This window comes from Corythoichthys intestinalis, chromosome 8 (assembly GCF_030265065.1).
Source record: "Corythoichthys intestinalis isolate RoL2023-P3 chromosome 8, ASM3026506v1, whole genome shotgun sequence".
Classification (NCBI taxonomy): domain Eukaryota; kingdom Metazoa; phylum Chordata; class Actinopteri; order Syngnathiformes; family Syngnathidae; genus Corythoichthys; species Corythoichthys intestinalis.
The window spans coordinates 7,385,301-7,397,205 of NC_080402.1; the positions used below are offsets into that span (position 1 = coordinate 7,385,301).

At 38.1% G+C, this 11,905-nt stretch overlaps 1 protein-coding gene across 4 annotated transcripts in view; it reads left to right on the top strand.

Annotated features, from left to right (window-relative positions):
* The window catches only part of LOC130920340 (tetratricopeptide repeat protein 39B-like), a 17,959-nt gene extending 10,794 nt beyond the window's left edge, over window positions 1-7,165 (top strand). For all 4 annotated transcript variants that reach the window (XM_057843478.1, XM_057843477.1, XM_057843476.1 and 1 more), the window contains 8 exons: window positions 2,286-2,345; window positions 2,420-2,581; window positions 4,091-4,182; window positions 4,247-4,367; window positions 4,431-4,542; window positions 4,716-4,833; window positions 6,470-6,586; window positions 6,663-7,165. In XM_057843478.1, coding sequence (XP_057699461.1) covers window positions 2,286-2,345; window positions 2,420-2,581; window positions 4,091-4,182; window positions 4,247-4,367; window positions 4,431-4,542; window positions 4,716-4,833; window positions 6,470-6,586; window positions 6,663-6,777 — 897 coding nt within the window. In that variant the 3' untranslated portion in view covers window positions 6,778-7,165. The remainder of the gene's footprint in view (window positions 1-2,285; window positions 2,346-2,419; window positions 2,582-4,090; window positions 4,183-4,246; window positions 4,368-4,430; window positions 4,543-4,715; window positions 4,834-6,469; window positions 6,587-6,662) is intronic.
* Window positions 7,166-11,905: the final 4,740 nt, after the last annotated feature.

The window sequence follows — 11,905 nt, forward strand, 5'->3', positions numbered from 1 at the left end:
TCCAGTGGCATTATAGCATTCACAGAGTATGTGCTGTGGCCATTAGCTCAATTTAAGGGGCCGTTTACATGGTGACTCTCCGAGAAGACGAAAAATTTCATGTTTGCATTTATATGGTTCCATCTCCATTCGAACAATGTCGCAATTCCGCATGAAAACTATGTAGTATTCATCACAGGCCCTAGGGGGCAGTGCAGATTTACAAGGCGACAGCAAATGATGCGCTTTGACCTCCTCAGCCTGGAAGACAACATGCCCGCCCACTCCAAGCAATGGCATTTTCATTTGTTCAAAAAGGCACAAAAATGGAAGCATTCAACCTATTTAAATTTAAAATATAGCCCTGACGTTATCGGCGTGGTCCCGCGCCGCGGGAGCTTTTGATATGCATCCGGAGCAAGCCCCTCTCAAGCCCCCCGCAATCGAATTCTTCCACTTTGGAAGCAGGATTCCAAGGTTTGCGTCTTTGGCTTCCGTCTTCGCCGACACCATACGAACGCGAGGCCACTCCGTAACACAGTCATTGCTTCTTCGTGTCGCAGAGTCGGCATGTAAACTGCCCCTAAATGTATTAAATCAAATTCATTTGAAATGTTAATTGAAAAATTTCAACTGGTTTGCTTCTATTTGAACGAAGAGGTTTTGATTTATCATGAATTAAAAAATATATATAGTAAATAGAAATACAGTACATTTTAAAAATGTAATGAAAAATTATGGGCACAATAAAATATGAATGTAACAACTAAAAATATAAATAAAACTCTGCAAGCAGGACTGAACGGGCCATCGCAGTTTGGCACAACACGGATGTCACGCAAATTCGGATGGCACGCAGGTCAGGGTGATGGCAGATCGTTCTCCCCCTCATCATCTCATTAGAACCTAACTTGCTCGAAACTCGCCACTTTTGTGGGGATTAGAAATACATTTACACACCTAGGAGAAAAAAACCCTATTGAAGAAGGTCCTACATAAAAGGAGGCGCTACTGAGCTGAGCAGCCACGCCCTAATTCAAAACGAATCTTCTCATTTGGCCAATTCGACCAAGTATGCCAAATTCTGTGGTTCTATAAGCTGACTAAGTCCCTGAAGGAATCTACTTCCTTTTAATGGCGCACAAAGGGTCGTCACGGCAACAGACAACGACATGTGGACATGGGCCTTAAAATGTAGATTACAAAAGGTGTTGTAACTACAATGACCTAACTGAAAAGAACTGGACATGTATGAATAAAATGAGTGACTTTTTGTTGCCACTAGTTGGCGCTGCGGAGTTGATGCAAATGACTCCTACAGGACACTTTACCGTCTAACTCACAGGAAGTATGGCACAGATATGTTGTATGTCTGCCAAGTTATGACTTCAAAATTTGTGGCGAGACAAAATGGCTTCAGTCCTTTTCACTTTGCTGTTTGGACCCCTCTGCTTCAACGAAACCTCAATATTTTTCATCGGGCACCTGAACACATGTCTTAAGGCTCCCCTGATGCAGGTTTGAGGTCAATTGATGTTTTTCACTTGGAGGAGGAGCCTGTTTCGTAAAAAGGGCGTTTCCTGTTCCCGACTGTGGGCACCTGACCTAATAGGTAATATTTCAATACGGTTGTATTCATGCTGGGATACCTCACATGCATGACAGATATGCATAAGATTGAGCCTTATATCAGGGGGTTATTGATCATTTACTGAATTTGACGTTTTGCCAAAAAATGGCCGACTTTGGAACCCAGCCCAGGTCAGGCCTGAGAAAGAAAACTCACTATTTAGATAACTTAAGATCTCATATGTCTCATGAACAGTCTCACCAATTTTGAGGACGATCCAACTAACTCCCTAGCCGCCAAGGTCTCAAATGTGCACCCTGTAAATTTAGGAAAATTTCGCATTCAATCCAAAATACCCGATTTCCTGTTGGGTTTGGAATATGGGTGCAAAAGAGTTTTTGGAGCAGTTTCGCACAAGGTATCGATTCCCCAAATTTCTTCGCTCTACGTTGAAAAAAACCTAATAGGTGAGGGCTTTTTGAAAAATTCAAGGGGGCGCCACTGAGCCATTTTGTTATGTGTTTTCACAAGGTTGCAAAATTATCGAAATCTTTTACAATAGATAAACAAGGCATTTTTAAAAATGATTTTTTAACATGATTGACTTCATTTCAAACTTTTTTTAAAAAAAATTTCAGATAATGTAATATCTATATAAACAGGAAAAATGAGATTTTCATGATTCATTCATTGAGTTAGTTTCACAGATACATCTTTTAATCTGCTTTATTCACAGGGAGCTCTTATGCTTTTCTATGTTGCCAGAATTGCCTTGCTGAAAGGAAACATCCGATTTGTAAGGATTTTTTAACATGATTCACTTCATTTTGGCTAGTTTCTTTTGTTCTAATAGTGCATTTCCGTGTTTAGGCTCAGGAAAAATTTCTGGCCTGTATCGCGGCCCAGCAGGAGTGGCGCCAGATTCACCACTTGTGCTACTGGGAACTGATGTGGGCCTACTCTTTTGAACAGAACTGGAGGGAAGCCTATCATTATGCCGATCTGCTCTGCAAGGAGAGCAAGTGGTCGCAGGTGAGTGCTGAAATTAAATATATCAAGTGTTCCAGGTGCAAATACAGGAGTTGGACAAAATAATGGAAACACCATAAAAAATCAATCCACAAAAACTCATTTAAAATGGTGTAGGTCTGCATTTTGCGGCAATTACAGCCTCAATTCTCTGAAGTATTGATTCATGCAACTTGTGAATTGTTTCCAAAGGATTTTGAAGCTATTGTTCAGTTAGAATACCCTCAAACGCTTTTAGAGACGATGGCGGTGGAAATCCACGTCTTAATTGAATCTCTAGAACTGACCTTAAATGCTCAGTGATGTTGAGGTCTGGGGATTGTGCCGGCCATACGAGATGCTCCACTTCATTAGAATATTTCTCATGCCATTCTGTAACAATTATGTTCAATGAATATGATGGCAAAATGTTAGGTGTTTCTATTATTTTGTCCAACCCCGTATCACCTTGATTAATCAGAAAAATAATCAGGTTCATTAAATAAAAAATAAAAAATAACTTTAATGAAGAATATTTCCAATATTAATATTTGAAAAAAATAATTAGAACATATTAACTCGTGAATAATTTTAAATAGCTTTAAATGCATATAATTATGGTGGTTTTTGTTTTTGCCTTTATTATTAAACATATATACCTGTATGTAATTACAAACAAATGAATAAAACATATAATAATGATAATAATAATATCTAATAAAAATAGTATTTCCAATTTTTGATAATAAAATGCAGTATATAGAAAATACTGTTTTTTAGTTGAAAGTACTTTTAATTAAGTTAAAAAAAAGAAACATTAAAGAAGAATATTTCTAATATTAATATTTGAAAAAAAATATTACAACATATTAACTCGTGTAGTATAATTAATTTCAAGTAGCTTGAAATGAATATAAATAAAGATAGTGGTTTTCTTTTTTTGTTTTTTTTATTATTAAAAAAGAATATATAGATATATAAATTATAAAATAAATGAATATAATAATAATAATATAATAAAAAGAGTATGTCCCGTTTTTAATAATAAAATATATAGAAAATATTTACTGTTTCTTTTCTAATTGAAAATACTTTTAATTAAATTTAAATTTAAAAAAAGGAAAAAAATCTTTTAATAAAAGAATAAAAAAAGAGAATATTTACTATTTTGTTGTTTTTTTTAATTGAAAATAGTTTTAATTAAATTTAAAAAATATTTTTTGTTATTTTTATATTTATCACGTATGTATGTATGAATATAATAAAACAGAGAGAGAATATTTCTTGTTTTGTTTTTTTTAACTTTTTTAACTGAAATTAATTTTAAAAAATGTTTTTTTATTTAATATTAAATAAAATAATAAAATATAGAGATAATATTTTTTTTTTTCTTAAACAGTACATATTATATAAAGTATGTAAAGTCTCTGAACGATTCAGCAACCATCAAAATAGTTGCCAATTAAATTGATAATCGATGACTGTATTTGTCAATGAGCCCAATTTGCATCTCATCTTCTTCTTTACTCGTAGTCCGTCTACGTGTTCCAGAAGGCCTCCATACTGAGTATGCTCCCAGAGGAGGAGGTCCAGAAACTGGGTGAAAATGTGGTGGACTTATACAGGTACTCAAAAAGGAGACAACTTCCACTTTTTGATTACAGGGAGTGACAGTCGTGTTCTTTTCAGGGAAGTGGACGGTCTGAGACTAAAGATGGCCGGGAAGTCCATCCCGACGGAGAAGTTTGCGGCCAAAAAGGCTCAGCGCTACTCTTCCTCTAAGCCTGGGAAACTGGTCGTACCTGCCCTGGTGAGGAGGACGATTCATTAAATTGAGCTGGTGATATTCGGACTAATATTGTGCGTTTTGCAGGAGATGATGTACGTGTGGAACGGCTTCACCATCGTCGGAAAACGCGCCGACTTGACGGAAAACATCCTGACTACGTTGGAGAAAGCGGAGGAGGAGCTCAAACATAATTCAAGTGAGGAGATTTAACAGCACTGAAAGAGTTAAACTTCAAGTGAAAGTTTCAAAGGTTACAGTTTATTCATTAAGCGTATGAAGCATTTGAGAGGTGTTGGTTTTAGTGCTGGAATAATTTTTACATCTAAATTTAGAATGAAATGTCAATGCTAAATCCTTTGAATTAAACAGACCCGTCCGACTATCACTTGGATGACCAGTGCGTAGTTCAACTTCTCAAGGGCTTGTGTCTGAGGCAGTTGGGGCAGCTCGACCAGGCAGAAGTCTGCTTCAACCGTGTCATATCCAGGTGAGTTTATCTTAACATTCAGAACTTGTAGTACAAGTACACGCAAACACAAGTACTTTGACTACAAGTACAGACAAATACTTGTGTTACAAGTACACGCAAGCATAAGTATTTGTAGTACAAGTACACGCAAATACACGTACTCATTGTACTAGTACATGTACTTGTCTTAGTACACGCATGTACACTTACTTTTACGTCAAGTGAACACAAGTACTTTTCCTACAAACAAACGCAAGCACAAGTACTTATAGTACAAGCACACGCAAGCACAAGTACTTTTACTACAAGTACACACAAATACTTGTAGTACAGGTACACACAAGCACAAGTACTTGTCCTACAAGCACGCGCAAGCGCAAGTACTTGTTGTGCAAGTATGTGCAAGCACAAGTACTTGTAGTACAAGTACAGACAACTAATTGTATTGCAAGTACACACAAGCACAAGTACTTTTACAACAAGTACGTGCAAGTACTTGTGGTGCAAGTACGCGCAAGTACATGTGGTGCAAGTACGCGCAAGTACATGTGGTGCAAGTACGCGCAAGTACTGTACTTGTGGTGCAAGTACGTGCAAACACAAGTACTTGTAGTACAAGTACAGACTACTAATTGTATTGCAAGTACACACAAGTACTTTTACAACAAGTACGTGCAAGTACTTGTGCAAGTACGCGCAAGTACGTGCAAGTACTTGTGCAAGTACGCGCAAGTACTTGTGGTGCAAGTACGCGCAAGTACTTGTGGTGCAAGTACGCGCAAGTACTTGTGGTGCAAGTACGCGCAAGTACATGTGGTGCAAGTACGCGCAAGTACGCGCAAGTACATGTGCAAGTACGCGCAAGTACATGTGGTGCAAGTACGCGCAAGTACTGTACTTGGGGTGCAAGTACGCGCAAGTACTGTACTTGTGGTGCAAGTACGCGCAAGTACTTGTGGGGCAAGTACGCACTAGCACTTGTGGGGCAAGTACGCGCAAGTACTTGTGGGGCAAGTACGCGCAAGTACTTGTGGGGCAAGTACGCGCAAGTACTTGTGGGGCAAGTACGCCCAAGCACTTGTATTACAAGTACGTGCAAGCACTTGTACTACAAGTACGCGCAAGCACTTGTACTACAAGTACGCCCAAGCACAAGTACTTGTACTAGGAGTACATACAAATACTTGTAGTACAAGCATGTACAAGTACTTGTAGTACACTTGTAGTACATGTACATGATAAAATCATGTAAAATCAAATAAAATGGTAAATGGAGTTACACTTGTATAGCGGCTTTTCACCTTCAAGGCCCTTAAAGCGCTTTACACTACATCCTCATCCACCTACTGGTGATACAGCACCAGGAGCAACGTGGGGTTCAGTATCTTGCTCAAGGATACTTAGACGAGTTCATCAAGGAAGAGAATTGAATCCAGTCCTCTGGGTTAAGGAACGACTACAACTGAGCCACACCACCTGATACAAATCATGCATAGCCTGTCCTCTCTTGGGCAGAGGAATTACTCTTAAAATGGAAAAATCTAGGCTTAACTATTGAGAACCATGTTAGAAGTATTTTTAAAAATCATTTCTTAAATGTAGTGCAATAATTAAGGCTCCTTTAAATATTGCGGTCAATTGTTTGTTTTTTCAGCGAAAGTGACCTGAAGCATGACAACTACCTGGTGCCATTCACCATGTACGAGTTGGGCTTGCTGCACAAGCAGAGAGGCGACATTGAAAAGGCCATTTTGGTGATTGAAAGCGCCAAGTGAGTATCTACAAAAACAAACAAAAAAAAAAACACAAATTTCTTCTGAAATCGTGCTAAAATGAACACATTTCAGGATGGACTACAAGGACTACAACATGGAGTCGCGTCTACATTTCCGTATCCACGCCGTGCTCAATAGCATGAACTCCAGCGCCGCCAAGATGCCGCCTTCGCGTACGACGTTGTGAACGCCCCCGTGATGTCACATGTAGTACTGACTGTCTTAAAAAGTTATTTGCCAACTTTTTATCAATAGCTTCTCATGCCAAAAATGCTTCATAATATAAATTACGTCTAGGGATGGGACTTAATCTGATGAATTAGATGCTTTTTAATGAATTAATTTCATTTAAATTGCATAGCAATATTGTACCAGGAAAATTGTTAACTCATTCAATCTTTTGTAATTATTTAATCATGATTGACACTTGAAACGCCAACTCCCAGTTACTTCCTGTTTGCTTTCCCAAAGGGAAATGGAGAGAAAATACTGGTTGTATTCTAGTTTTTAATCTATATTAAGTATTTTGTATAAAGCTCTTCGTATATATTTTTTCCTAAGTATGAAATGTATCAAGTGTGCTGAATAAAATTTTTAAAAAGTGATTAAATGGGTCTTTTTTTTTTAAACACTTTGTTTAACCAATTAATAAATCATAGGCAGAACAATTGTTTTTAGTACCTTTTGGCCATTCGTTCTTCCTTCTAATTTTGGAAAACAAGAAACGGAAAATGAGCCTAATTCTGGTTTTTGTTTTTATTTGTGTTAGCAAAAAATGAGAAATGAATCGTCTCCTGTTCCCCAATTAAAAACTGGTTATTTAATAATGGAAAACACGTTTTAATCCATTTTTCAAATGTAGATGCGAAATGACCGACTCGGCAGCGTTAATAAAACAGTCGCCATCTTAAAGCAGTACACTTCTCAGCGCTCATAAATAAGATTAACGTTACTGTCACTCGCTCACGTAACGTTAGGGTGACCATATTTTGATTTCCTAAAAATGAGGACACTCAGCCCGGCCTCAAGATACTTGAATTTTACTCACAGTTCACTCAAAGATGTCTATATCACTTTAATATATTTAGAGTGTGCCCCCTCACTCTGGATGGAAAAATGCAGTTTGAGAAAATAAATAAATAAATAATAATAATAATATATATAGAATGCAGACCCATGGAAATGTAGTCCAGTCAATACACATACACACAGTAGGCTATGTGCCAACCAGAGGTTGCGCTAGACTTTTTCGTTGTCTGTCATTTTGACTGACAAGGTCATAAAAATCCGGTCATAATCTATTTTTACCCGTCACTTAAATTTTTAAAATGATAATAATGACATATTCAATAGCAGTGTTGGTCAAAAGTGGTGCGTTACTTACTCAACTCTGAATAAACTGAAGAAACTACCAGCCATGTTGTGTCTACTCTCTGCTCTGTTGATTTGTCATCCAAGGCTCGGGGTGCGTTCAGGTTTGAGAATAGCGCACATACTTCTGACTCCAAGCTGTTTGTCCCTGCTCATTCAATTAGGCTACGTTCATACTACAGGTCTTAATGCCCAAATCCGATTTTTTTGTCATATCCGTTTTTTTGGCGTGCCCGTTCAGACTGCCTTTGTCCATTGAGACCATTCAAGTATTACACATGCGCTCTAATTCGCAGTCCGACACGCGCCGGTGCGCAGAAGCATCAAAACAAATGAGAAGCCATCCGTCATTCCAGCGCTATCATATTTTGCTTTTCAAAAGGAGGACACAAATAGCAGACATAAATAATCCCTGTTTAGGCTTATATTCACAGTTTATATGGATCGATAGCATGCACGCACTGTCCGTGCATGTCACACACACATACGGGCAGTTTGCCCTGACTCTCTAAGACGGGCTGCAGCCAGACCCCTCTCCCAACTCTCGGCCGTGTAGGAAATGTTGAAATATGGCTCACATAGAGCAGAGAGAAAACCGATCATTCTCATGCTTATCCTCAACCCATTTTTATTTTTTAATGACTGTTGTCAAGCCCGGCCCTTCCCCAAAAGCCGTGTTCACTGCAAGCTAGGCGCTAATAACGCACAACTGAAATCGGATTTAGGACACTGGACGGTACAGACCGCCGCGACAGTCTGGAAAAATGTGGCCCAGATCGGATTTGAACCACATAAAAAAATGACCCAGATCGGATATGAAATGGTCCACTTCTACGCGACTTGTCCCGTTCAGACCGTCAAGTTAATGCCTGACTCGAGTCGGAAAAACACGAAAAAAATTGGATTTGTGTATTTAGACCTGTAGAATGAACGTAGCCTTAGACAATGCTCTCCAAAGCTTCCTAACGTTTCCATGTTTGCTACACATGAATGCTAGTTCGGACATTTTTCCGAGTAAGGCCAGCGATGTCATGCATCAACAGAGACAATAGCTTATTAATATGCTCACTCGCCATCCTGTGGTCTGGGGTGTGAATTGCAACCTGTCAAAATGACGGATGGACTTCAGTTTTTTCCGTCACCGTTTTAAAAAACCGGTCAACGACGGAAAATATTCGGCTAATGCGACCCCTGGTGCCAACTAAACATTTTTACAAATTACTATCACGACAATTGTCCTTGACGAATTGTTATTCCCATTCAATTGATATTCTCATTCAATGTTCTAGATTGTCAGTTTATTTCGGTTATTGTTTGTGTGCAAACAATTCAACCAGCATGTTTCCAAATGTAGCAGTTCAAAACTACGTTTCCCATAATGCCTAGCGTGGTTTAGCTTACTGATAGCTAGCTGAGGCAAAAATCAAACTTTGCTATAAAAGTTTACAATCATCGGCAGCGCAACGATGCGACACCAAATGGGATTTTACAGTCAAAGCTCCGACAGAAGTCAACAGTTGCCATTATTTACGTATTTATCGTTAAAAACTTAACAATTGGCCAGGCGTTGTGGCCAAATTGTCAACCCAGTAGATGGCGGTAATGCCTCATGTTAGGGGTAAACTGCCAACAAAAACAAGAAGAACTACTCCTTCCCTCCCTCCTAGTAGGAGCCATGTCAACTGCTGCCACCCCGCGGCCGGAGGGATTCTCTTCAAATTGGTCCCGTGAAAAATCATAAAAACCGGACATTTTTACGAATTTATAAAACCCGCCCGGACGACAAGGATACTACGTGAAAGTAGGACTTGTCCGGGCAATAGAGGACGTTTGGTCACCCAACGTAACGTTATCCCTGAGGAGGGCTAGGTTTCTGTTCATTATGACCACTGTCAATGCGTGGCTAGCTCTTACATAAAGGCTTTATTTAATCTGTGAAAACAGCGCTGTAGAGTGATGAGGGTGTAAAATAAAAATTTAATAATGCTAACTGTCAATTTTAGCTCAGTAGTCATTGCTGGATAAAACACCAAGTAGCACTGGTGCCTAATGTGCTCCAATACATTTTATTTTGAACACTGCAAAAACACAAAATCCTATCAGGACTTACAGTTTAGACCAGGCATGTCCAAAGTCCGGTCCGGGGCCAAATGTGGCCTGTGGTCAAATTTCATCCGGCCCCCAGCCTCTGTCATAAAATCAATAACGTCTGGCCCGCACACAAACGTAATAAATTGGTCAGCAGTACTGCTACCAGCATATGAAGTAGCTTACACACTAAATGCTGCTCTTTATTTACCCACTAAAAGGCAGCAGCACGCTAAGCAACATTACCCCGTGCGACCCTTTACTTCCAATTTTCTAAAATGGCGACAATCAACAAAAAAAAGAAAGTTGACTGCGACGGCCGACCCATCAAGAATAGGTGGAAATTGGACTATTTCTACAGTAAAATACGCACCTGTGTCTGCCTCATTTGCAAAGAGACAGTCGCTGTTTTTAAAGAGTTCAATGTGAGGCGATATTACCAAACAAGACACGCTGAAATGTATGACAAGATTACAGGGAAGATACACAGCGAGAAAATTAAAGCAACTTGAAGCTAATTTAATTTCACAGCAGCAGTATTTCGCAAGTCGAAAGAGAACGCCACAAAGGCTAGTTGCGAGATTGTTGAAATGATTAATTAAAAATAAAAATGATAAAGCAAATGTGACACACAGAATGGCTTGCTAAAATTTGCATAAATATATTGTTCTACGTAAAGGACGTCAGCCAAGGTCGGCCCCCCACATTTTTACTACACCAAATCTGGCCCCCTTTGCAAAAAGTTTGGACACCTCTGGTTTAGACTAACTTAAAACTAGAATTTATAGTTTGACACAAGTGGAAATTCAATTGAAACACGTGGGAAAAACACCTAACTTTTAAGTGATGTGTGTTATCAAACATAATGACGTTTTTAGGTAAGAAATATATATTTTTTTTTATAAGCTCCACAATTTTTTTGAGTGAAAGCAGTGAATTAGTCTTTTTTTTTTGTCACATTTGAGATGCAATCGTTGGCTGTTTTCAACAATGTACATCGAAAATAAAGACATTGATTGACTGAAAATGGTTCAATATTAGATTAATTGTCTTGTTTTCTCATCTATATTTATAATTGCTCTTTACCTAAAAAAAAAGTTTTATCCGATTACTCGATTAATCGATAGAATTTTCAGTCGATTACTCAATTACTAAAATATTCGATAGCTGCAGCCCTAATCACGTTAAAATATTTGTCGCATTTAACGCACATGCCCCGCTCAAACAGATTAAAATGGCAGCACAGTGTCATGTGCACTTATTACTTGTGTTTTTTGGTGTTTTGTTGCCCTCTGCTGGCACTTGGGTGCGACTGATTTTATGGGTTTCAGCACCATTGTGTAATTATTGACATCAACAATGGCGAGCTACTAGTTTATTTTTTGATTGAAAGTTTTACAAATTTTATTAAAACGAAAACATAAAGAGGGGTTTTAATATAAAATTTGTATAACTTGTACTAACATTTATCTTTTAAGAACTACAAGTCTTTCTATCCATGGATCGCTTTAACAGAATGTTAATAATGTTAATGCCATCTTGTGGATTTATTGCTATAATAAACAAATACAGTACTTATGTACAGTATTTTGAATGTATATATCCGTCTTGTGTCTTATCTTTCCATTCCTACAATAATTTGCATAAAAATATGGCGTATTATAGAGATGGTTTGAATTGCGATTAATTACGATTAATTAATTTTTAAGCTGTGATTAACTCGATTAAAAATTTTAATCGTTTAACAGCCCTAGTTTTTATACTTTATTAATTAATTCATTTTGTGGCAGTAATGGGCTTCCATTCCATATGTCAACCAAATGAGAGGATCACGTGGTGCGTCTGTGCGTCATGTG